This window comes from Microtus ochrogaster, unplaced genomic scaffold (genome assembly GCF_000317375.1).
Source record: "Microtus ochrogaster isolate Prairie Vole_2 unplaced genomic scaffold, MicOch1.0 UNK111, whole genome shotgun sequence".
NCBI classification, from domain to species: Eukaryota; Metazoa; Chordata; class Mammalia; order Rodentia; family Cricetidae; genus Microtus; species Microtus ochrogaster.
Genome location: NW_004949209.1, coordinates 419,667 through 443,862, shown reverse-complemented (window position 1 = coordinate 443,862; position 24,196 = coordinate 419,667). Strand labels below are relative to the sequence as shown.

The window sequence follows — 24,196 nt, the reverse complement described above, 5'->3', positions numbered from 1 at the left end:
ATGTCTTTGCTAAGTGTATAGTGGCTATCTGCAGAATTGCTTGGATTTTCTAACTTCATGTGGATTTTCCCTTCACAAAGGTTGCCCTTTCCCTCCTGAATTTCCCACCAGTTGCCAATCTGGGTTGGAAACAGAATGAACTGTAGTGGCGCTATAGTCAGGGGAGTTCAGAGCGTCAGGACACGGGAAGGAGGCCAGAGAATGATGCAATATTACACTAGCAAGTGATGTCATAGCATGATTTCCTAAGTCATTTACATAAATGCGAGTTCCTGAGAAACCCTAAGAAGAGCCACAGGGAATGCAGGGGGAGAGGACCAACAACAAATGGAGGAGGGGGAGGAAGCCCCTATTTTCTTGACTCTCACTGAGATAAACTTCACTGATTCCCCAGGAGCCACAGAAATAACAAAAAGCAACCAACCAACCAAATAAAACAATTCCTCAGTGCCCCTTTAATCTAGTGTCTCCCTCAGGTAACAGGTCCAGGGACCTTTGATTTTCTTCTTTCTTTTTTTCTTTTTTCCACTCCTTGTGGTACCCAGGCACCGTCTATTATTGAAGCTGACAGTCACTCTTTATGCAGTGAAGCAAGTTTAGTAGTGACATAGGCTACCTAAGAGCTCCCCATTCTAAAATTGGCCTGCCCTCCGCATTCCTATTTAGAAAAAAATCCTCTAATTTTTAAAATTAGAAACAATGAGCTGTAATTCTTAGAGTTAGTATCCTCTAAATGTCAAGGAAATACATTTGCTGGTTATGAGCGTGATTTATGAATGAAGTCAGGTGGATGGCAAATACCAAGACTTCAGTTTTATTTTGATCCCAAATAATGAAACACTTATTCATAATGAAATTTTTCTTTAGATGTGGGGGTGTGAGAATTGGGGTTTACATATTGTTCACTGGTACCAATTGGCAAAGGAAGTTCATGACAATGTCTAGTTAGACCAAACTCAGGAGACGCTAAGATTCTACTGGAAAAAGAAAAGAATGCAGATCAGAGTGCCCCATGTCAGATCAGCCCCCTTCACCTCCTTCATCACCTTCCTATCTCCCCTCCCTCGCTCCTTAATTATCCCAGTTCACTTAAATGCAATTAAACAAATCCAAAGTCTCCTTCTCTAGACAGAGATACAAACAGTGCACAACATGCTTAGAGATTTGGGATTAGAAGATTTCCCAGCTGCAGACGCTGCTTAAAGTGTTACAAAATCGCATCGCATTTAGCTTAGACTGGAAACAATCAGCAAGACCCAACCCTTCCAAGCACACACCACCAGCCTCAGTGGAAACAGTCCGGACACTCACACGTTTTCAAAAACAATTTCAACTGTTTTTCTTCCCCTCCACTGCCTCTCTTTCCTCTCAAACACACATCAGGACACTAGAAGTCCATCATTCAGAGCCAGTGAGAGGGATTTGTGAGTACCTTCTAAGCAGCAGGTCCTCCACAACCCGGAGTGGGTCATTACTTCTTCATTCTTCCTGCTGGTTTCATTGTCACTTGTAGATTTAGTCCTGCACACACCTCTGGAATATAGCCAGTAGTCCGTGCCCACTGCAATGGTCATTAAACTAAAAGCTGCGAAGGCTCCTACGGTGGTGATCAACATCTGGATACCTCTGTCACACATCCTCATAATTCTTCATGGTACTCTGAACGGCTGGGGGTTGGAGGGGGAGATTCAGTGCCAGAGGGGAGAATCACTCTGCAGCTGGGTAACCTAGGATGGCCTCTTCCAAAAATCTGGATCTCCTTTTGTCAGCATCCACGGGGACTTTGGGAAAGCTGGGATTTCCTGTCTTGAGCTCTCTCCAGTTCCCTGAGTCCTCTATGGCCCTCGGGAGGGTGCGGGCTCCAGGGGGTTGGTCCACATCACTGCTGCGGTCAGAGGATTCCTGGGTTGCTTTCATTCCTCAGGAGCTTGGTGGGGACGAGGGTTTGTGCTGGGCATGGCTTCAGAGCTTGGAGCTGCCAGATCGGTTTGAGATGCGCCTGGTTCCTCACAGCCCCGGGAGACTCGAGGCAAAAGAAAACCAGAGAGGTCTTGTGTGTGAGCGTGAGTGTGTCTGTGTATGTGTGTGTGTGTATGTGTGTGAGTGTGTATGTGTGTGTGTGTATGTGTGTGCGCGCGTGCGTGCGTGTGTGCGAGCGCGTGTGCCGGGGGTGAGGGCGGATGGCAAAAAATAGCTCTGCTGGGAGGCGAGTCGCTGAGAAGAGTGTTCACTGCTTCCCCAGCCTCCCAGGAAAGCTCTCCGCCTGCTCTCCACACCCCCGCGCAAACTGGAGAAAAGGGAGAGTCCTGGGGCGGGGGCCGGCCGCTTGCTTGGGAAGGCTGAGGTCCGTGGTGCTGAACGGACAGCTCCTCTCCTGTTGCCCAGCCTCCCTCTTCCCGATGCAGGGTCGTTGGAGGTCCGCGGTGCTGAAGGGACAGCCCGTTCTGCGGCTGTACCCCAGCTCTTCTACCTTCTAGGCTAGAGACCTGCGGTGCCAAGGGTCGCTCCCCAACACTCCCCTCGTGTTTTCCCCGGAACCAGCCAGCCAACTCCGCGTAGTCGAGCTCACACCCCGAGTAAAGTTTCGGGAGCCCAAGGCAGTCAGCACCAGGTCTCCAGGGTACTGCAGCACGGTGGATCCCGCTCCTCAGAGGGAAGGGTTAAGGACAAGGGCCAGGGAAAGAAACCCACAGCGCACTCTGGCGCGCGCGTTCTCTCAGCGCCCACCCAACGCAGCATTCTCTAGTCAGCCCTCCTCCTCAACCCTGAGCCCAATGAACCAAGCAACTTTGCTCTTTGCTGCGGGAGTCTACTGGGGAAACAGAAGCTGGGAAATATCTAATTTACTTAAAGGGATGGGAGGCTCCGACTGACGGTTCACTTGGGTGGGCAAAATGTCTTTCTCTGTGTGTATCTGTTTCAATTTTGTTCCTCAGAAAACAAACCAATATGTCTACCCTCTTCTCTCTGGAGCTCGGGTTTACACAGGAGACAGCATGATCACATATGACCCAGAACCATTCATATACACATGAACTCATACCTCTAAAGGGTGGAAGAGACTACAAGCACCCGGGCTGTTGTTTATATACCAGGGACCTTGGATGAAGGGATATAAGGGTTTGGTCTCTGAACACACTTGTTAAATATTTTATCACTTTTACCTTTAAGGGGGTGGTGAATTCAGGATGGGAGAGCATTGAAAATGTCAGCTTTTTTTCCAAAAGCCCTGGTGCTGTTCACTTGTTAACATCTTCCTCTAAGTCAGACCTGGAAGCAGGTGTAATTAGGTCTGGGTTCTTTGCTATCCCAAAGCACAAATGCCATTACACACCTGCAAGTTCCTTCCCTCAGAAATAGGGACTGTTGAAAAGAACCTGCACAGACTAACTTTCCAGTTCTATGTGTTCTAGTAGATCGATAAGGACACGCTAAGTTGACGTCAGGCATTCCACCAAATTGCTCTGACCATTTATTTCCTTGTGGAATGAGAAGTACTGATACCCAGTTGGGTGTTTGGAATTGAGGCTGCCTGCATGGATTGTTTCTGCAAATCCCTGAGATGTGCCCACAACCAGCTGTCATATTTGAGTGTTATTTAACTGGACAAATATATAATGGAAAGGAACCGTAGGCACAAATTCATTCCCTGTGGTGCTGTCTGGCTGAACTGAGTAGGGGCAATATACCGAAAAACTCTCAGATTTGGCTCACAACCTTTTTGTGACTTTGAGGCTTTTTACTTTTATGTTAATGTCATTTGAAGATTTGGTTCTTGGTGTTATGTGCATATACAAGCACACATGCAAGTTTGCATGTATAGTCGTAGTGTGTTTCTGTGTGAGTGCTATGATCATTTTGTCATGACTTCTGAATGCCTGTGAATTTGCTGTAGACATAAAGTAGATATGTCAATAGATGCATACACCTGTATGGTGCAGTTTCTAGGGTCATGAGATCATGTTTTCTATAAACACACAGCTGTGTGCATTCATGGATGTGTGTGTATGGATGTGAATATGTAGGTCCAATTTGGATGTGTCTGTTTATATGTGTTTAACTGCATATATGTACTTGTTACAGTTCACACTAAAAGTTTGCCTTATTACCAAACGAAACAGGCTAAGGCCATACCTAGCTAGATCCTAGAAGCGTGGCAGGAGGTAAGGTGCATGAGCCCTCCTTTAAGTGACTTCATGTCTTTTTTTCTCTGTATAGAAAATTTGCTTCTCAGTCATGATTATTGGTTTTCTTAGTCAATATTATTCTCATTGTTAATGCAAAGAATATTTATTGTTAACTCTTTTTTTAAAAAAATTGTCTTAATGTAGTTTAGGCTAATCTTAAACTTGTTGTATAACCCAGGCTGGCCTTGAACTGATCTTCCTACATCAGTGCCTGGGGTTATACAGGTGTATTTATCACACATACCTTAGTTATTGATTATTAAAAAGGCTACATAGCTACATAAAGGTGAAGATGGTCTTTCTTTCCTGGAAAGCTTTAGAAGATAGGTGGATATTTTCTTCTCCCTCTTAGACATTTAAACAATATGAAATAGTTAATAATGATCAAAACAGCCATTCCTGGGTCTGTTTTATTCTTCTCTTACTCCAGCAGAGGTAGGAAAGATGCTCTCTGAAGCAAGACAGTGATGGTGGAGGGACTGGGGCCTTAGGAGCTGTGTGCTCCATTGCTCCGTCCACCGAATGATCAGCAAGACAACAGCAGACCCAGACCCACACCCTCGGTCATGGGACAGAAGGCCAGGCATACCATGTCCGGCTGATAGAACCAAGGATCCAGGTAGACTCCTGAGAAAAAGAGGTCAGGTGCTCAGGTGGACGAAGAGGACAATCACGATCAGAAAGCAACAGAGAAATGGCTGCAATGCCCAAGGACAGAGCTTGACGCTGAAGCTTGGTGACCTCTGACCAGAACCAAGGTTAATTTGAGTGTGGGAGCATGTGAGACAAGTCAGAGAACCTGGCTGAAGTGAGAGCCAGAGGCAGGAAGCCCGTCATTTGTGTCCTAATAGTTTCTTCTCCTTTACTAGGGGTGATGGCAGCCTTTCATTCAGTGTGATATGTAGGTGAACACAGGGGTGTGTGGAATCTGCCATGGGGCCTAGAGGGAAGTACTCATTCTTACCACTAGAGGGCTCTTTCACCAATTCAATTGCAGATTCAAAGCATCCTCTTAAATGGAGCCAGAGGCTTCCTCAGTGTTTGCCAATGATCCCTTCTGATCCTGCTCATCTGGCAGGAGACTCAGGAGGCATTCAGGCAGCTTTAAATCTCTCTCTCTCTCTCTCTCTCTCTCTCTCTCTCTCTCTCTCTCTCTCTCTCTGTCTCTCTCTCTCTCTGTCTCTCTCTCTGTCTCTCTCCGTGTTTTATTAAGATTTTTTTCTTCCACTGAATTCTTAGCTTGCCATTAACAGTCATGGTATATTTATTTGTGTTTTTTCTTATCTGTTATCGTTCCACTTAGGAAAGTATTGTTAACAGCTAATTTAATTCAATAATTGTTCACGAGTGCCCATCATGCATAAGACAGTCAGCTCCACACTGGGACAATGATGTAAGTTTCATTCTCCAAGGCGCAGGGGATGCTGTAGTTGTCTGTAGGCACCAGAAACTCGCTGGAGCTAGCTGGAGAAAATGGAGACCGTAGTATAAGAACATGGGGAGTGTTTTGAGGAACCAGAAGCCAAAACTGCAATTAGGCCTCAGATAGGAACTGGAATTCCTACGTAAAAGTCACTGGGATCCTGGACAGCGCCTGTATTTTCCACATATGTTCCCTTTGCATCCTTAGAAAGAAAGTTTTGCCTTCTGTGTTGCAGTCTCATTGCTGTGGAGGAATAACATCCAATGCAAGCAGCTGATGGTGGCGAGGTGCTATTGGTTCTGTTCCAAGGGTTTCAACCCAACATGCAGAGAGATCAGCGCAGCTCACATCTTGATATCCAGAAGGCAGAGAGGGAGGGAGTGGGGGAAGCAAGGAGGGAGGGTGAGCATCTGCTGGAGGATCCCCATGCTTATCTCTCCAGACCCTCAGCCTATGGACTGCTTGAGAGCAGACTTTCCTTTTTTGACGGATGTCTTTGAGCCTCACAGACACAGCTAGGGGTGGGATTTCCTAACTTCCAGGTGCTTCTCAAGTCAATCAAGTTGATAGTCAAAGTCAACCCTCACACCTTCTCTGTGCCTTTGAACTTCAAGATGGAAGCTAGAGTTAGACTTTTTATGTTATCCCTACCAAGAAATCTACCTGGACTAACGTGAGTGCTTTAGCTCTAGTTTAGAATATCCAGAATTGACAACCTAACCTGTCTAGCTTGTGTTATATTATTAGACTACCATCATTCAGATGGGCTCGGGGAGGGGATTCTATGGTACAATCTGGCTAAAGGCTAAGAGGATTATACCCTGTGGTCTAGGGAAGGAAGGTAGAAGGCAGTATCATGACACTACAGATAGAAACAGATGCATATCTTTGACTGAAGAAAGTAGATATAGAACCTGGGCATCTTATAAAAATGGCAAAGATAGCCGGGTGATGGTGGCGCACGCCTTTAATCCCAGCACTCGGGAGGCAGAGGCAGGTGGATCTCTGTGAGTTCGAGACCAGACTGGTCTACAGAGCTAGTTCCAGGACAGGCTCCAAAGCCACAGAGAAACCCTGTCTCGAAAAACCAAAAAAAAAATGGCAAAGATAGGAATTGTAGAGATAACTCAGCAGTTAAGAGCAATGGATACTCTTCCAGAAGACCTAGGTTCAATTCCCAGTACCCACAAGGCAGCTCACAATCATCTGTAACTCCAGTTCCAGGGGATCTGTTACCCTCTTCTGTCCTCTAAGGAGGCTACCAAGCACACACATGATACACAGACATACACGCAGGCAAAAAATCCATACCCATAAAATAAATAAATAAACAGTCAATAGAAGAACTGACATCCAATTACAGTATTTGAAACAGAAGAAGGGGGGTGGGGTGGAGTGAGCTAAAAGAAGACAAACATAGACATCCTGTTACCCTTGGGCAGAAAGACCAGGGGCTCTAGGGCAGCTGCCTTTTCATTGCAGCCCTTTCTAGCCTACCTGGTTTTAAATCTTATGCATGCATACTTTGGTAAGGTTTAAAGTTAATTAAAAGCAGAACACAAACAAAAAACATCAAGCCCCCTGCCCACTGCTCTCAGCCACCTCTTGCTTTGTTGGTACAGAAATACCAACTGTTTCTAGGAGCTATCTCTTTACTCCTAGTACCTGGGCTTCTCTTCCCTGAGATATCCTGCTCATTGAACAGGTGCTTAACTAGATGGTTCGGCAGGTAAAGATACTTGCTGCCAAGCCTGACGACCTGAGTTCAGTCTCTGGGACTCACACGGTAGAGGGAAAGATCCTCCTGCAAGCTCTCTTCTGATTTCCACGTTCATGTCTTGGTAGGCATGTGCCTATAGATGTATGTACATGTACATATACACATACAAGCAAATACATGAAATAAAAAAGTAATTCTTAATTTACACAAATTAGATCTCTTGTGGTTTACTCTGTCAAATCTTCCTTTATTTCTGAGTTCAAATGTCATCATCTCAGAGCATCCTTCGCTATCTGTGCCATCTAAAATATCATCCCATAGTTCTCTCTCACCCCTCACTCTGGCCTGTGTGCTGTCATGGCATTTGTTAAACCTGATTGCATGAACACTCAGTCGGGTGCATGTATGTGTGTTTTCATGTTTTCCTCATCTTCCTGATGAGGAAGTTGCTTTGTTTCCTTTGTACCTGCATTTCTCCACCTCAGGCTAGTGCCCAGGCTGTAGCAGCTACTCAAATGGGGTTTGCTTAATCCACTAATTGTGTAAGTAATGACTAAGCTTCATGCCTGCAACAGGCACTATGGACTCAAGCAAGAAGTACACTGTTCTTCATCACCTGGAACATCAGTCTGAAAGAGTGGACAGTGATGACTAGCAAGATAAGAATACTTGAAGCAGATGCTGTTGGACAGACACCCTTTACCAAGATGGTATGTTTACATAATCCTAATCCTGACTGTCACAAGCCACACCTGCTTGGGACAATCTTTTCAGTGTCTGGAAGCTGCCTTGCCCAAGGAATGATATACATCCCTCAGGGACAGCCTACAGCCAGAGGGTGACATGAAACAAACCCTTTCCTCTCTGTGGTGATTTGAATGAGAACAGCCCCTACTAGCTGATTTTTTTGAATGTCTGGGTCCCAGTTGGTGGACTGTTTAGGAAGGATTAGGGGTGTGTCTTTGTTGAAGGAAGTGTATCACTGTGGTGTGCTTTGAGCTTTCAAAAGCCCACACCAGTCCCTGTCTTGCCTTTTCTGGGTCTACAACTTGCAGATCAGATGGGAGGTCTCAGCTGTTGCACCAGGGATGTGCTTGTCTGCCACCATGCCCCTTGCCATGATGCTCATGGACTCTCTAAGCAAAGATCCGATTAAATGCTTTCTTTTATAAGTTGCCTTGGTCATTGTCCCTTCTCAGCAGTAGTAACCCTGACCAAGACACTCCCCAAGTAGCTTCTTGTCAAGTAATAGGAACCCAAGACACAAACCAAATCAATGAGCTAGAATTGCCTAAAAGGCTTAGTATACAATAGATTCCCGATAAAGATGATGATGCTTAACAATGCTAATTTCTAGTGAGTTCTCTTGCTGCTCTCTAGAAAACCACAATTGTAGGATTACTGTTCTTTCTTACACTGTGTCCCATCGTCCCTCGGGTTGGTTTTGCCTGGAGATAACTTCTTCAGTAAATCAAGTGCATCAGAACCCCTGCCTCAGGCTTTATTTCTAGGAAATTTAACCTATGCAATCAAAGAGAGCTGACAGAGGAATGTCCTCAAGGGCAACTGAGGTCACTGAAGAAAGCTTTACAGGAAACGCTCTGCTGAAACAGAAGATAAGTGGAGATTAGGGTCAATGTGCTATAGGCAGTTAGACTAACATATAGAAAGCCCTGGTCTGAGATGGACTTGAGGGAAAGAAAGAACAAAACACCAATCATGATTTTAGTGCTGTTTCTATAGTTGAAAGCAAATTTCCTTCCCCCCCCCCTACTCTTCCTTAAAGAGAAAAGTGGGCCAATAACATGACTCTGATCAATAAAATGTAATTAAAAGTTGCTTTATGGAAAGAGCCAGAGGGTGGGAACAATGCATGTGTTTACCTGCTGATGGCTGGAAAACCACAATGTGGCACACACATACTGAAGAATATTATCCAACCATGAAAAGGTATGAAATTCAGTACATGCCAGAGTATAAACAGACCTTGATGACATTATTATGCCAACACAGAAGAGCCTGCTTCTCTGAGCCCCCTAAAGCAGGAGAATCTATCGAGGCAGGCAGTGGAGTGGGTCATGAGGGGCTGAAAGGCAAGGGTAACAGGAAGCTTTTTGCCACCACTGCAAAACTTTGGCTACAATCGCAGAAAAATGGTTCAGTCAAAGCAGTAAGGATTGCAAGATACTGTGAATGTGAATAACACCCTTGAATTATATGTCAATTAAAGTCGGCTTTAAATGACTGAATGTCAAATTTAGGAATTGAAAGATGGCTCAGAGGTTAAGAGCACTGGCTGCTCTTGCAGAGGACCGAGCTTGGGTTCCCATCACCTACACAGAGGAGTTCATAACCTTTTGTAATTCCAGCTCTAGGGGATCCACTGCCCTCTTCTGGACTCCATGGATACTACATGCATATGGTGCATGTAGGCGATCACACATACGCATAAAGTAAAAATAAATAAAACCTTTTTATGTAATTTTTTTTGCTACATATTTTTACCACAATAAAAAGATGGGAAGCGTTGTATTATGGGTTTTCTGTAAAATAAGCTCTTCTTGGAAACATTTGACTTTTGGCTGTGTGACAAGACTTTGCTTTGCCATGTCTTCCTGCCTGAAGCCGGGACACCCTTGTCACTGCGCAGTCACAAGCTCATGTTTAGGAAACAGAAAAGAAAAGAAAAGATGTTCACTCCCCTCCCTATGCTATTAGCCACCATCCTATGCCAGGGCTATTTGTCTTCAGAATTCCTATTATAGGGCAAAACCCACATGATTAGCTGATGTAACCAATTTTTCAAGTTTATAATGAAGATAATCACTAATTTATGCAGACAGGGAGGAATGAAATTAGAGGGGTAATTTAGTGGTCATGAAACTCTTAGTCCCAGCCAACAGAAAGTCAATTCAAAGGGGATAAATGAACACACAAATTCAGTAGTCAGTGTGTATGGGATCAGAGGTAGTGACACTTGGAGTAGCTGCACCCCAAACCCCCAACAATAGTTTGTGTGATCTGTGTCTCTCTGTCTCAGCCCCACATTGCTCTTCTCATGAAGTCAGAGCTCCTGGCTGGCATCCTACCCACAACCTCAAAGGGGGCAGAACTCCACCAACAGCCACAGCACATTTCTTGAAGCTGGTTTCTCATTGGTCCATTTCCATCTGAACAGGTTCATGATAAACAGGAAGTAGACTTGAGGTCTGGACTCCTGTTCCATCTCTGGACATACGGGGAAGATTGGCTTCATCTTCATCTGTGTGGACAGAGAATAGGCTGAAGGATGGGTCTTAGAGGAAACTTGAGATGTTAATGCCAGAAGAAGGATGACTAGATGGCAGGAAGGAAAGCGACAGACACCATGCCCTGCAAGCATAGAGGGCCTTTTACCTGGGCTAGATCATTCAAATTAAAAATACTTTGGGGGGTGGAGAGATGGTTCAGAGGTTAAGAGCACACACTGCTCTTACAAATGAGGCAAGTTTTGCAGCAGTTGGGACACTCACAAGCGTGACTCCAGCTCCAGGTGATCCCATGCTCTCTTCTCACACACACACATGTGCCAACACAGATGCACACACAGACACATAATTCAAAATAAATCATCAAGCACAGCTATAGGCATTGAGGCTATAGCAGTGAGCATGGCAAATGGATTTTTCATCCTTTTGCACATTGAGAGAAATGGCCAAGAAGTATGCAACTAACCAACCAACCAAAGAGACACAGCATGCTCTCACAAAATACTGGAGCTAATAAATGTATAAAGAAAAAAAGGTTTCTTCTGGTTCATATTTCTGGAGGTTACAGTCTGCAGTCGGTTGGCCCTGTTGCTTTGAGACTGTGCTAAAGCACTTAAGATGAATCAAACCATTCCCGTATTTACTGGGAGAATTACAAAGTGGTGAGGGGCGGAGCTAGAAGGGCAGATGGAGGATGGAAGTCTGTCCTTTTCATGCCTCAGTCACCAAGGTCCCACCTACTAGAGGTTTCATGGTCCCCCAATAGCACTGCCTTAGGAGGAAGTCTTTGCCATATGGACGTTGAGGGCTACTTATGATCCAAACTGCAATATGCAGGCAGCCATGCACGCCTTGAAGAAAATGGGTTGTGTAACATGACCAGTGTTGGCGGTAGAAGAGTCTCTTTAAGCAACAGGATCAGTGGGGAGGGCATTCTGAGAAGGTGACCTTTGCACGAGGGGCCTAGGAGGAGCTGAGGTACTTTACCCAGCACAGAGGCTGTGGACATGGTTTGTGGGTGGTTAGAGTGGGTGCTGTTGTGGAACTCCCATGGTCAAGGAGATAAATGGAAGTTGAGGTCAGGAAAGTGAACTAGAACCAGCCTCTGCATGCCTCACAAGGCAGGGCAGACAAGGGTGAGCGTTAATTCCCCATAGCAGAAAGAGGTAGCTCAAAAGGATGCCATTTGGAGATTTCACTCTGGTCATGGAGTTGGCGATGAAGTGCAGGAGTCACATTAGGGAGCAGTGGCATTAATTCAGTTGTGGTGTTTAGGACATTAAGGCATGTGCATTCCCTGAGGACTGAAGGGCTGACTTAAGTGGGGAATGATCTGGCCAAACCTGCTGGGTTTGGGTTGTGCGTTGTGCTTTGGTAGGGCTCCGTAAGACAGAAATTAAAAAAGAGGGCAAGAAAATGGCAATCCTTCAACCCCAAGATCCCACGGGAGAATTGTTGCTCTTCCTGCCTTCTGGGTGGAGATATGAGGTAGGGGACAGGAGAATAGAATTTGCCTTCGTCCAGAACCTGACTCCAGGGAACTGGACTTAGAATAAAGAACCCCAAGTAATGTCAGTGGGAAAACTGTGAGCAAGACCCTTTTCTCAGCTGTAGTCCAGAGCAGGTCTGGGGATCAAAGCTCGGATTCGTGGAAGCACCAAAGGCTGCGTCTCAAACGCCGCAGTTCGCAGATAGGAAAGGGGGGATAATGGGGTTTGGAGAGGGTGAAATACAGGTTCAAGACCTAATTGCATCTCCTGCGTGGCCTTGAAAAAAGTAAATTAACCTTCCACGTCCTTCTTCCCTAAAAAAAAAAAAAAAACCAGGACCTTATTAGGATCTGTCTCTTTAGCCAATAGGCCTTCCTTATTGCAGAATGCGGATGGCATAGGATAATACACGCGGCACTTAGCACAGTGCCCGGCATGTATCAACTGCTCAGTAGATGTCAGCTGCACTATAAATAAAATGATGGTGCCAAAGAAGCCGGCTCCCTTAATGAGATCTGTTCTAATCTGCCACCTTTGGAATAACAAATGGCCGGCATTATCGGTTTAGTTTCCTTGAGACCTAGACTCCAAGAAAACGCAGAGACCTAGGATGTGGCTAGAGACTCAAGGGATGTTTAGAGAAGAGACAAAGACCTCAGGAGATAACTAAAAGGGCAAAAGCTGCCTTAGAACCCCCACAGATTAGTGAGATAAGGTGTGTTTGGGACTTGATGGCCTAGAGTCCTAGCCAAGGTCTCAGTCCTAAGAGTGACGGGGGAGCTGGCACGGTAGAGTTCCTTTGCAAACCCAGCACTCAGGAGGCAGGAGGATCTCAGGGTCTGTGTGGTTGCATCCCGAGACCCTGTCTCAAAGATGTAAAAGAAACAGTGTGTCAACATGAATCTAGAAAAGGATCTTGAAGAGGAAGGAAAAGATCTTAAGTGGGGGAGAGGATAATGGATACATGTGCCACGAAAACAGAGGGGAAAGTAAGGCAACCAGCAGACAGGGTGGGGGTACTAGGGAGGGTGGTGAGGGAAGGAAAGGATATAGAAGGAAGCCTCATCTTCAAACCATAACAGAGGGAACAGTGCTAAATTAAATGTGAAGTTAGAGCGTTGATACCTGCATTGAACATACAGTATCTTTAGTCCTAGCAAAAACCGTCCTTGTACCCATCCCAATTGCAGGAATTACAGACTCGCCCATCATCTTGTTTAGCCTCCCTCCCCAACCCCGGTCCTCTCTGCTGGATTATCTCATAGCAAGTCCCAAATATGGTCTGTTTTCCAGATTGGGCTCAAGATCCTACAAATGAGCCCTAAAGGAGGTAAGGGTCTTAGCACTGAAGTGGACAGAAGACCCTGCACTCTTACCATTGCTCATTGTTATGGTCTCCAGATGTAGGAGGGCAGAGAATTTTCAGACTTTGTTTTGTTCTATGGTACTTACTGTGACTTGAACCTAGAGCCTTGTGCATGCTGGTTACCAGGCAAGCACTCTTCTACTGTTTTATCCCAAGGTCTCTTTTACTTAATTTTTTTTTTTACTTATTTTGTATGTGCATGGGATGTGTTGAGGGAAACATGCATAGCACAGCTCATGTGAGTAGGTCAGAGGACAACTTTGTGTGAGCTGGCTCCTTCCTTCCACCATACAGGTCCCCAAGACTGAATCAGGCCATCAGCCTTGGCAGCAAGCTCCTTCACCATCTGAGTCATCTAGCCCACAGGATCTTACTCAGCTGCCCAGGCTCGACTTGAACTCAGTTTCTAATCTGGGCAGGTCTTGAACTCATGAACCTTCCACCTCAACCTCCTGTGTACCTGGGATGGCAAGCCTGAACGATAAGGCCTGTATAATTTTTTCTGTTTGGTTGATTGGTCTTGCTTCTTACCTTGCGATAGCACCTGCCACATGATAGGCAACAGATAAGTATTTATTGACTGGAAGGCTGAATAAATGAATGATTGTTCAAAATACTTCAGCATTTCTTTGCCATTACCTAAAAATGTTCACACACACACACACACACACACAAAATATTTTATGGGGTTCAGCTTGACATCGTGTAAACTTAGTTACTAAGAAAAATGAACCACCTGGACAGACTGACTGGGGGTTGGTGTCTTCTCAGAAAGATCTTGGGGAGTAACTGGATCACGGTGAGTTTGGCACTCCCCAGTCTTCTAGGGCAATGCATTATGGTAAAAATATCTTACTTTCTAGGAGACTGGAACTTTTGATGGATCTCACAGTCAAGTTAATAACACACCTTGAGGTCACTTAAGACTTAACACTGCTATGCTACCATGCACTCAGCCTGTTGGCTTCATCTGCCTTGAGAGAGTAAGGTAAGGCCAGGCACAGAGACACAAAGCTTAAATCCCAGTACTGGATGGGGCAGGGTTGGAGGTACTTGGATCTCTGTGAATTCCAGGATGGTCAGGTCTAGAGAGAGAGAGACCCTGTCTCAAAAACAAAACAAATAAACAAACAGACAAACAAAGAGAACCATGTAACAGTCAACCTTACTTGCCTTGAATTTCTCATGTAATTAGTTTATACACCCTTAGCTAACACATAGCTGTAATCTTAAACTACTTACTCTTCATGGGCCTGCCCCCAGAGATTAATGCATGTGTTATGATAACCATATGCTGCAAGCAGCAAGTATAGGCTGAAGGCAGTCTTATAAGATAAATATCCTCTATAAATATTGAATGCACCATACAGATACGGCTTAATAAACAGTGACATTTGTCATACCCTTCTCTGGGTCAGCTGGAGTCAGAGACTTAGTTCCTTGTAAAACTCTGTTAGAGACTTCTGTAAAACCACCTTCATTCCTTCAACATGTGATGATTTCCATGCTAGTCAATAAGTTCAGAGTAAAGTCCTTTGTGGGGGACAGACACACAGACAAAGATACAGGGACAGGTTTTTCAAGACAGCCTTCAGGCAGGCACAGATTCAGAATCATACAGCAGACAGGGCAGGCAACCTTCTCTGGGGAGAATGGAGGACGTGAGGGGTCAAGGAAAGAATTCCATCTGGGCTTACTCTTGGTTAAATGACATCATGGGGACATTCTCTGATTTATTTCCTTGATGTGACACTGACGTGTTATTGGTGAGCTGCATCCTTTTGTCTTGTTTGGCATTTTCGGGAGAACTTGCAAAGCGATAGTCATAGCTCATTCTATTCTTTTTTTTTTTTTTTTTTGACTTGTTGATGTTTGGGCACCAAACTGAATTCTGTGCGGGGGTGGGGGCATGTTCTTTGACCAATCAGAGGAGAGCAGTGCCTGGCCCCTTCTGTAAGGCTTGCCTGTTGTCTGCCCTTTAATCTACCATCTGGGCAAGCTTGCTACCGTCCTGGCTCCCATAGAATCCCTGAATGTCTCCTCATGCATGAGCCATGCAACCAGAGATTCCGTCAGCTTCCATGCACTTGCCCAAATGCTGGGTGACATCATCCGTAAAGTCACCTGGGCCCATTGCCATTCTTTGACTCTCTTTCCACATTTTTCTCTTAGATTTTTAAATTCTTTTTGGAATCAACTTTTGGCCATAAAGGTTTTCTTCGAATCCATTTCATCTTTCTCTAGCTTATCAGCATGAATGTTTATACAGGATTTCCTTCCAGTTTTGATTCCTATCTATAATTCTGATTTTACTATCATTTTTGCTGGCAGTTTTCCCAGCTGATAACACTAACTGAAGAATTTCCTCTTTTATTCTTGTACTCCAATACCTATCGAAGATCTATTTTAAAATTTTATCTCACCCATACCATACTGAACATATTTAAAATGTTTTAATTATGTAACTACCAACCTTTCATAATTTCCAGAATGAATATAGCTTTATGCTTGAGCTTTCTCTTTCTCTCTCTCATTTCTCCTTGTCTCCTTATATTCAGTAGCTCCCCCTTATCTGTGCAAGATAAATTCCAAGGCCTCCAGCAGCTGCTGAAGCCATGTGATTCCAGACTCTATAAGAAGCATGAGTTTTCCTATATGTACTAGGATGGTCAGTTTTAATTGTCAGTGTGACTTGACCTAGATCACCCACTATCTCAGTAAGGGATAGTCTGAATTGGTGGGCCTGTGCGTATGTCTGTAGATGACTGCCTTAATTAAGTCAACTGATGAGATCTATCCCACAGTAGGTGGTACCATTCCCTAGGCAGGGGTCCTGCTTATGAAGAGTGGAGAAATGGAGCTGGACACAAGAAAGAAAATGGACATGTATGTATTTCTTTTTTTTTTCCTGCTCTTGACTGTGGATGTGATGTGACCAGCTCTGTGAGATTTCTGTCTTGACCCCCCCACAATGACGGCTTCTGACTTGGAACTGTAATCTGAAAGAAAGCCCTGTCTCCTAAAGTTTTTTTTTTTTTCAGAGCACTTTGTCACAGCATCAGGAATGAAGCTAGACACATGGCTGTAATACATTTTCATTTTAAAACACTAGGCATAGTGGCCAGGCATGGTGATACACGACTTTAATCCCAGCACTCGAGGCAGAAGCAGACGGATCTCTGTGAGTTCAAGGCTAACCTGGTCTACAGAGCGGGTTCCAGGACAGCAAGGGCTACACAGAGAAATCCTGTCTCAAATAAACAAACAACACACAAAAATTAGGTACTGTAAGAGATGAGTAACAACTACTACCAATGAAATAGCAATTTTGACAACATACTGTAATAAAAATTATGGGAATGTGGTCTCTCTCATCTTTGTAGCATAGGGAATGGACCTAGGGTCTTGTGTATGCTCTGCCGCTGAGCTGCACCTCTAGACCTCATAGACTCACAGTGGAGGTCTTTTGCTGTGATGTGGTCATTCTTGCAATGATGTGAGATGATGTGTTGCCAGTAACCGAAACTGTGGAAGACAAAACCATGGGTATTGGAGACTATTCTCATGGATGTGCCTCACTAGAAATTGTATAGAGACATACATTTATACCTCAAATGTATATCACATGTAGTTACACCATGTGCTTTGATTAACTGTTAGGGACTACTTTCCAGGAAATGGATTTTGTCATATTTATGTCATAGACATGTTCACTATCTCATATACAATTTGTTTATATCTGATTTATTCTTTCCATGCATGTGTGTGTGTGTACATGCATGCGTGTGCATGTGTGTTGGAGGCCTAATAATGATGTCGAGAATCATCTTAATTAGCCTTATTCATTAAGGCAAGGCCCCTCAATCAAACCCAGAGCTCATCAATATGAATGGTCTCACCAGCCAGCTTGCTCTGAGGATCTCCTGTCTCTGCCTTCCCAGGTTGGAGTTACATGTGGACTACCACGTTTATCTGGATTTTCATGGATTGTGGGGATTTGAACTTAGATCCTCATGTCTGTGCGGCAAGTGCCTTAACCGCTAAGCCATCTCCCTTGTCTGTGGATATATATTTAAAATATAGGACTTAATGAGTAGGATTTCAGTAATAAAGTGATAAGTTGCTAAAACTTTGTCAAGGTTGTTTATTACTTTTAATTAACTTTTAAAATACTTTATACTCTTTGATCAATCCGGAATCAACATTGACTTACAGCATGAGATGAGGATTTAATTTTGTTTTATTTATTTCCACAAATATTAATCAATCACCTCGGGGTCATTTATTGAGTATTTCTTCTTTCTTCATAGACTTGTATTGTCACTTTTATTATCAAATAAAGTCAGGTACCTGAAAGATTGTCTTAAAGCTTTCTGTCCTATTACATCGACTATGTTATGATTATTGTGACATAAATCACATTAATCTATATTGTAACATTTATGTTCTGTGCTATTTTAATCTTTGTAACACTAGAGCCCATTTTAACATCTGTATTCAGTGCACTCCTAATCATTTTCAGTTTCATTTGCTCTTGGCTCTGGTACCCATTTGTTCTTCTAGTGGAATTTGAAAGTCGCTTTGTCAGTCTCTTCCCCTTTCTCACCGAAGCAAAGACAAACACAACAAAATTAAAGTATTTGTATGGCGAATGTTTATTAGAATCCTACCAAGCCCATATATTTGTTTAGAAAGAATGGCATTATTAGATGCTCGCCTTCCCACCATGCTGTGATGTGATTCTATTTCAGAGCCTTTATCATCACCCTTCCATGTCCTTTCTGCACACCGTGCTCGCATTTGTAGCTAGACAGGGTGCTTTGATCATCTTAGAAGTACGGAAACTGAGTGTTACTGAACTTCACACTGGTAGAGGTGTAAGGAGGGGTGGCTGGAATTGAATCCACACCCATCCAGTTGTGCAACTTGCCCTCTGAATCATGATGCTACTTTATTTAAGATTAGATCATGCCTTGAATAAATTCAAGTCATTATTTTTTAGAAAAAAAATCAACTTCATTAAGATTTCTGGCTTGCCAGCCGAGCACTGCACTTTGCTTGGGTTGTATGCTCAAGACATTTAATTTCCTCCCTTCTCCTGTAAGTGGAGAACGTGGTGACTGCCCTCTCCTTCCCACAGCCCTGCCCACTCTCCCCCATCAGAACACTGTCATTCTGGCTCTCCTTCATACACTCCCATTCACTGTGTGCTGGTGGAGTAGGAAGTTGATCGCTCCTGGGCAGACACTGCTCTGATCAGGTGCAGCGGCTCCAATTATACATCTGGAGGGTCACCTGCTCAGCTGAGTTCAGAAGTTACTCGAGTCAGCTCTGTGGCCCATCTCACAGCATTGTGTGGATCCCAGGCTACACAGAACAGTCAGAAATGACCAGACCACAGGATTACCTGATTTAAAAAAAAAAACAAACTCAAAGTTCTCATTTTAATGCTCCCTGCTTGTGTGTGTGTCTGTGTCTGTGTGTACCATGACACACATGAGGAGGATCAGAAGATAACTTCATGGAGTTGATTCTCTTCTCCTCCTGTCTTTACATGGGTTCTGAGGATCACACTTAGCTCACCAGACTTGCACAGCACACTTCTTTTCCTTGAGCTATCTCCCTAGCTCTCTGGCTTTTCCTTTTAATAAAATGAGATAGGATCTCATGTAGCCCAAGCTGGCCTTGGACTTGCTGTATAAATTACCTTATCTCCCAACCTTTACGCCTCTACTTCCAAAGTGCAGGGATTACATTGTGTGCTACCGTACCTGATATACATGGTTGAGGATGGGGCCCTGGACTTCGGAGCTACCAGGAAGGCACTCTACCAACTTAACTGCATCTCCAGCTGCCCTGTTTTTCATTGTTGGCTAGACTACATTTTTCACTTGGCCAATGCCATAGTTCCAATCTCTGGTGTTCTGCATAGGCCCAATGTGTTGAAAGTTGCTCACCAGGTAGTAGAGTCTTTACAAGGTAGGATCTAGGGGGAGAAAATTCAATCATTGGGGCTACCTTTGAAAGGGATATAAGGGACAATCAAATACTGACCCCCTTCTGACCACCACAAGGTGAGCTGTCACATGCTCTTACTGTGATGCTCTTGCTTTGTCACAGGCCCCAAAGTGATAGAACTACTGACCTTGGACTAAAAAGCATAAAGCCATGAACCAAGTGAGCCTTTCTTCATTTTGTCCTGTTTAGCTCTTACATGTGTTGCTACAACAGAAAACTGATTGATCCAGTCAATAAGGTACTGCAGAGTCTGTCCACAGCTCATCTTTTCACCCTATCCCGGACTGTTTCTGTACTGTATCCAGACCTGGGTTGACCTAGGTTTCTTCCTTTGTCGTAAGTATTAAACCCTTTCTACAACTCTCAATTTCTTCTCAAGGCTTTTGCCCTGGAAGCATTCTTTTCTGGGATCATGTGACACACGGCTTGAACCATGTCCTTTAAAGGCTGTTTCTTTAGGGAGTCCTAGCCAACCACCAGATTGAAAAGAAGTTCCTTCGTTACCATGGAAGTTGTCACTAGTTTAAGTGCTACGACGTCCATGATCTGTGATGGTTACTGCTATAGGCATGTGTTTGTGGCCCCAAAGTTTGTATGTATGAGTTCTAATCCCCAGTGTGATCAGGTGGCTGGAGGTGAGGCCTCTGGGAGGAGGTAATTATGTTTAGAGGGAACCTTAGCATTTGGGTCAATGGCTTTGAAATAAGTTGGAAAAGAAGAGAAATAAGCATCTCCTTTATGGTTTTCAGTCATGTAAAGGTGTGGTGGGAAGGTGTGTGTCTACAAGCTAGGTGGAAGGCTCTCCCCGGGGAATCAGAGTAGTTGATAAGTTGATCTTCAGCCTCCAGAACTGGGAGGAAATAAATTTCTCTTGTTTAAGCCACTCATCTTATAGCATTTACTTACAGAGTCTAGAGTACATGAAGACATTCATTTACTTATTTTAATACTAATCTTATTTTAAATGACTTGTATGTTTGTGCATATATGCACATATGGGTATAAGTGCCTATGGATGCCAGAGGGGTCAGATCCCCTCAAGCTGGAGTTACAGGGAGTTGTGAACTGCTTGATGTGGGTGCTGGGAACTAAACTGGGGTCCTCTGCATGCTCTTAACTGCTGAGCCACCTGTCGGTCCCCACAAAAGCATCCATATACTTCCTTGTCGGTCACACTGAAATATAGATGAGAAACCCTCATGCTTTTTAGAGCCTGACTCTGTGAGTGTCACATCAGAGGCATCCTGTAAACTCATGTTTAGCCCATCAGTGAAAACTCTGCCCCAACTACCATCATGATCAGTCAGCACCATTGTGATCAGTCCATCAAAGCCCTGTCGGGAAATCAGGGAGGTGAAGGACAAGGCTTCCTGGCAAGAAGCCTATTCAGTTTAGAGTCAATCATACAAGCCAAGCAGAGCATTTTTAGTTTAATTAAGGTGTGTGTGTGTGTGTGTGTGTGTGTGTATGTGTGTGTGTGTGTGTACATGAATTGGCCGTTTGCTACAGGAACTAATCTACACCAACTGTTCCTAAAGTCAATCATGGATTATCATTTCTCGTGGTTCTAGGAGCTGACTGGGATCAACTCTCGTTCTTGCTCTGAGTTCTACCCCTCCCCCCCCCCATTTTAGATGGCGTCAGGGGCAAGTCATCTCAAAAGTTTCTCCACTCGTATGACTTGTGGCTGATGCTGGCTCTGAGTTAGGATTCTCCCAGTGATTATTGCAGGAAGCACCGGCCCATGCTATCACACAGCCTGCTAGCTGCTGAGCCAAGACTCCGTACTCCAAGGCATGGAGCCAGGTGTAAGGTCTATGGATTTTCTTCATCTGACCTTGAACTCACAAGACATTTCTTCTGTTACAGTATGTTACAACTCAGCCCATGTTAGGGATAAAGGAAGCTAAGCTTTTACACTTTGTTTTTTGAGACAAGATCTTGTGTAGTCCATTCTGCCTTGAATTCACTCTGTATTTAAGGATGACCTTGAACTACTAATTTTCCTGCTTCCACTTCCCTAGTCCCGAGAGTATAGGTGTGTAGTACCATGCCTGGTTTTATCCAATGTTTGTAATGATCTGTCCTGTCTCTTTAAGAGACAAGCCATGCCCACTCCCTCCCCCATCTGAGGCAGGCTGAATCCCCTCTTTTCCTTCTCCCTCTTGGAGAGGCAGCTTCCATCTCTCCTTTCTCTCCTCCCCCCCTCTGCCTCTCTGCTCTTCTCCCATTCTCCCTTCCCTTCCATAACCCCCTGAATAAATATCCAACCTCACTCTGCATGGCATGCCTATCCATCTGTCTCTCATCTGTTGCTGCCACTTGGCTCACTGCCCAGGACCAACTGCCTTCAAAGACCTGCGGCATGGTCTCGTGCACAGTCCCTGCTCTGGGAACCCTCTGCCTCCTGCCTGCCACCACATGACCTGCTGCCTGCCACCACTGGGGATCCTGCAGCATTTTTTAATAATCCATTACAATGTTGGGAACTGAACCCAGACTTTCACGTATGTGGGAAAACATTGTATTAACTAAGCCATATCAAGTCCAAGGCTCTACTCTTACTGAGAGTGGCTCAGAACATGTATGCTAGCTCATCCTTGTGTTCTGTCTCCTGATAAGCATTGCAGTATGTGATTAAATGGGCCCAAATTGAGCTAGATTCACTACTGGCTCTTCCATCTATTAGCCTTATGTTACAATTTAAGTAACAAATGCTCCCTTTTAAAAGGGCCATGTATTGAAAGATTGATGCCCAGTTGATGATGCTGGTTTGGAAGGTTCTGAAAACTTTAGGAAATAATGCCTATTTTGGGGAAGTGGGTCACTGGGAACTTGTTCTTCTTGAAGCCAGGATCTTGTCTAGTCTCTCTCTCTCTCTCTCTCTCTCTCTCTCTCTCTCTCTCTCTCTCTCTTCTTCCCTCCCTCCCTCTTCCCCCATTTCCTCTCCCAGCATGAGGTGGAAAACATTTTGTTTTTCTCACCCTGGAGGAAGGGGGGCTTCCTCTGTTACATATGTGCGCCACCATGATAACGCTCTTCCTAAACGCCTGGAGCCAGGCCACCCGGACTGAACTGTCTGAAGCTGGGAGCCAAGATATGTCTTCATTCCCTTCAACTGCTCGAGTGAGATTACATCTGTCGCAGCTATACCGGGCATTTAGCAGTCATTGTGACTCTAGATGAGTTCCGACCTCACAACCTTTCCTTCTCTGTGCCGCGGACATTTTATGAGGAGAGCCAGCTAGTCGGGAGTATGCAATGGCCAGCGATGAGCGCTGGGAGCCCAACTCCTTCCTCGGGTTCCCTCCTGACACAGTCTCTCAACCGTGGCAGAGAGACATGTTCAGCTAAAAGGAAGGTGCCCACCGAGAGCACCTTGTTCTCACTTGAGCCACCTGTGGCACTTGCCTTCCAAGCTCCCCAGACTGCAGGTAGCTTTCCACAGAGCCCCTCTGAAGGCTGGCTTCCAGGCTGCTAGGGTGGGTGGGCATGGCAACAGCCCCATTGCAGCCGGCACATGGCCAGAGACTCAGATCTGCCGGTGTGGGCGCAAACACTCTCTCCCCAGAAAAGCTGCTCAAAGGCATAGACGAGGGGAAGGGAAGATTAAAAATAAAGAGTGGTCATGTTCGGCTTGAGATTAAAGGAGAGTCATGGACTCAAAGCCCCCCCTCCCCAATTCTCCTACTCTGGAGCGGGAAGGTGCCTAGATAGGATGGACGGGAGGAGGGTACCCTGTGGCTCCCTTTCCCCAGAACTCTAACTCCTGTGAACATTTCATGCCTATTTTGTTTGTACTCACAGGGAGCTTGGTTTTGAGAGTTTGCCTTGGATACCGGATCTCCAGCAGCCCCAGAACTCCCTGTTATCTGTGTCCGGACTGCTTTCATCATCAACATCAAAGCTTTCTTGGCTTCAGCAGACACTCAGGTGGGATCTGCATCCTCCTTGCTTTGTGCATCCCTTGTTCTCACAATGCAGATAAAACTCAGAGTGCAGGATGGACCAGCTATCCCCTCATTTCCTCTAGGAAACCCTCCAAGGGAGATTTCACCACTCCATGGAGAAGGTAATGGGGGAGAGGGAGAGCAGGAGCTGACTGGCTTTACCCAAAATGCCAAGGCTTGCAAACACGGAGCTGCTTTGTGGATGCCCAGGGTCAACTAGGTATTTGTTCATTTGCAAAATAACAGAAAATGTTCTTCAAATTGGTTTAATTCAAGGGATGGGGCACCGATTAATTTGTTCAAGGAGCTGAAAATGTCGATGTGCTTGGGTCCAGGTCTCTAGCTCCATCTCTCAGATCTGTTTTCCTCAGTTTTGCAACCTTTTCAGGCTCGTTCCACCCTGTGCTGGCAGGATGGCCTCAGTATCTCCCAGTCAGAAAGAAAGAAGTCTTCTTTTTTCCAATACCTTAAATTTTTTATTTTAAAATACACACGTGTTTAATGTGTATATCCTGTGTACATTTGGGTACATCTATGTGCATATGTGTGTGCCCATACAGACACATGTGGAAGGCAGCTGTTGACGCTGGGTATCTTCCATTTTCTATTTTGAGGCAGGGTCTCTCATGGAACCTTGAGCTTGCTGTTGTATTTCAGTTAGATTGACTGGCCAGCTAGCTGCCAGACCTACCTGTTTCTGTGGTCCCCACAGCCTGGAGCACTGTTTACAGATAGACACAGTCCATCTTTTGACCTGAGCGCTGGTAATCTGAAATCAGGTCCTTGTGCTTGTT

General features: G+C 44.8%; 1 protein-coding gene across 1 annotated transcript in view; it reads right to left on the bottom strand.

The window, feature by feature from the left end:
- Window positions 1-2,614, bottom strand: part of Cacng3 (calcium voltage-gated channel auxiliary subunit gamma 3) — a 97,650-nt gene extending 95,036 nt beyond the window's left edge. The window contains exon 1 of the mRNA XM_005371511.2: window positions 1,433-2,614. Within this exon, the coding sequence (XP_005371568.1) occupies window positions 1,433-1,643 (211 nt within the window). The 5' untranslated portion in view covers window positions 1,644-2,614. The remainder of the gene's footprint in view (window positions 1-1,432) is intronic.
- Window positions 2,615-24,196: the final 21,582 nt, after the last annotated feature.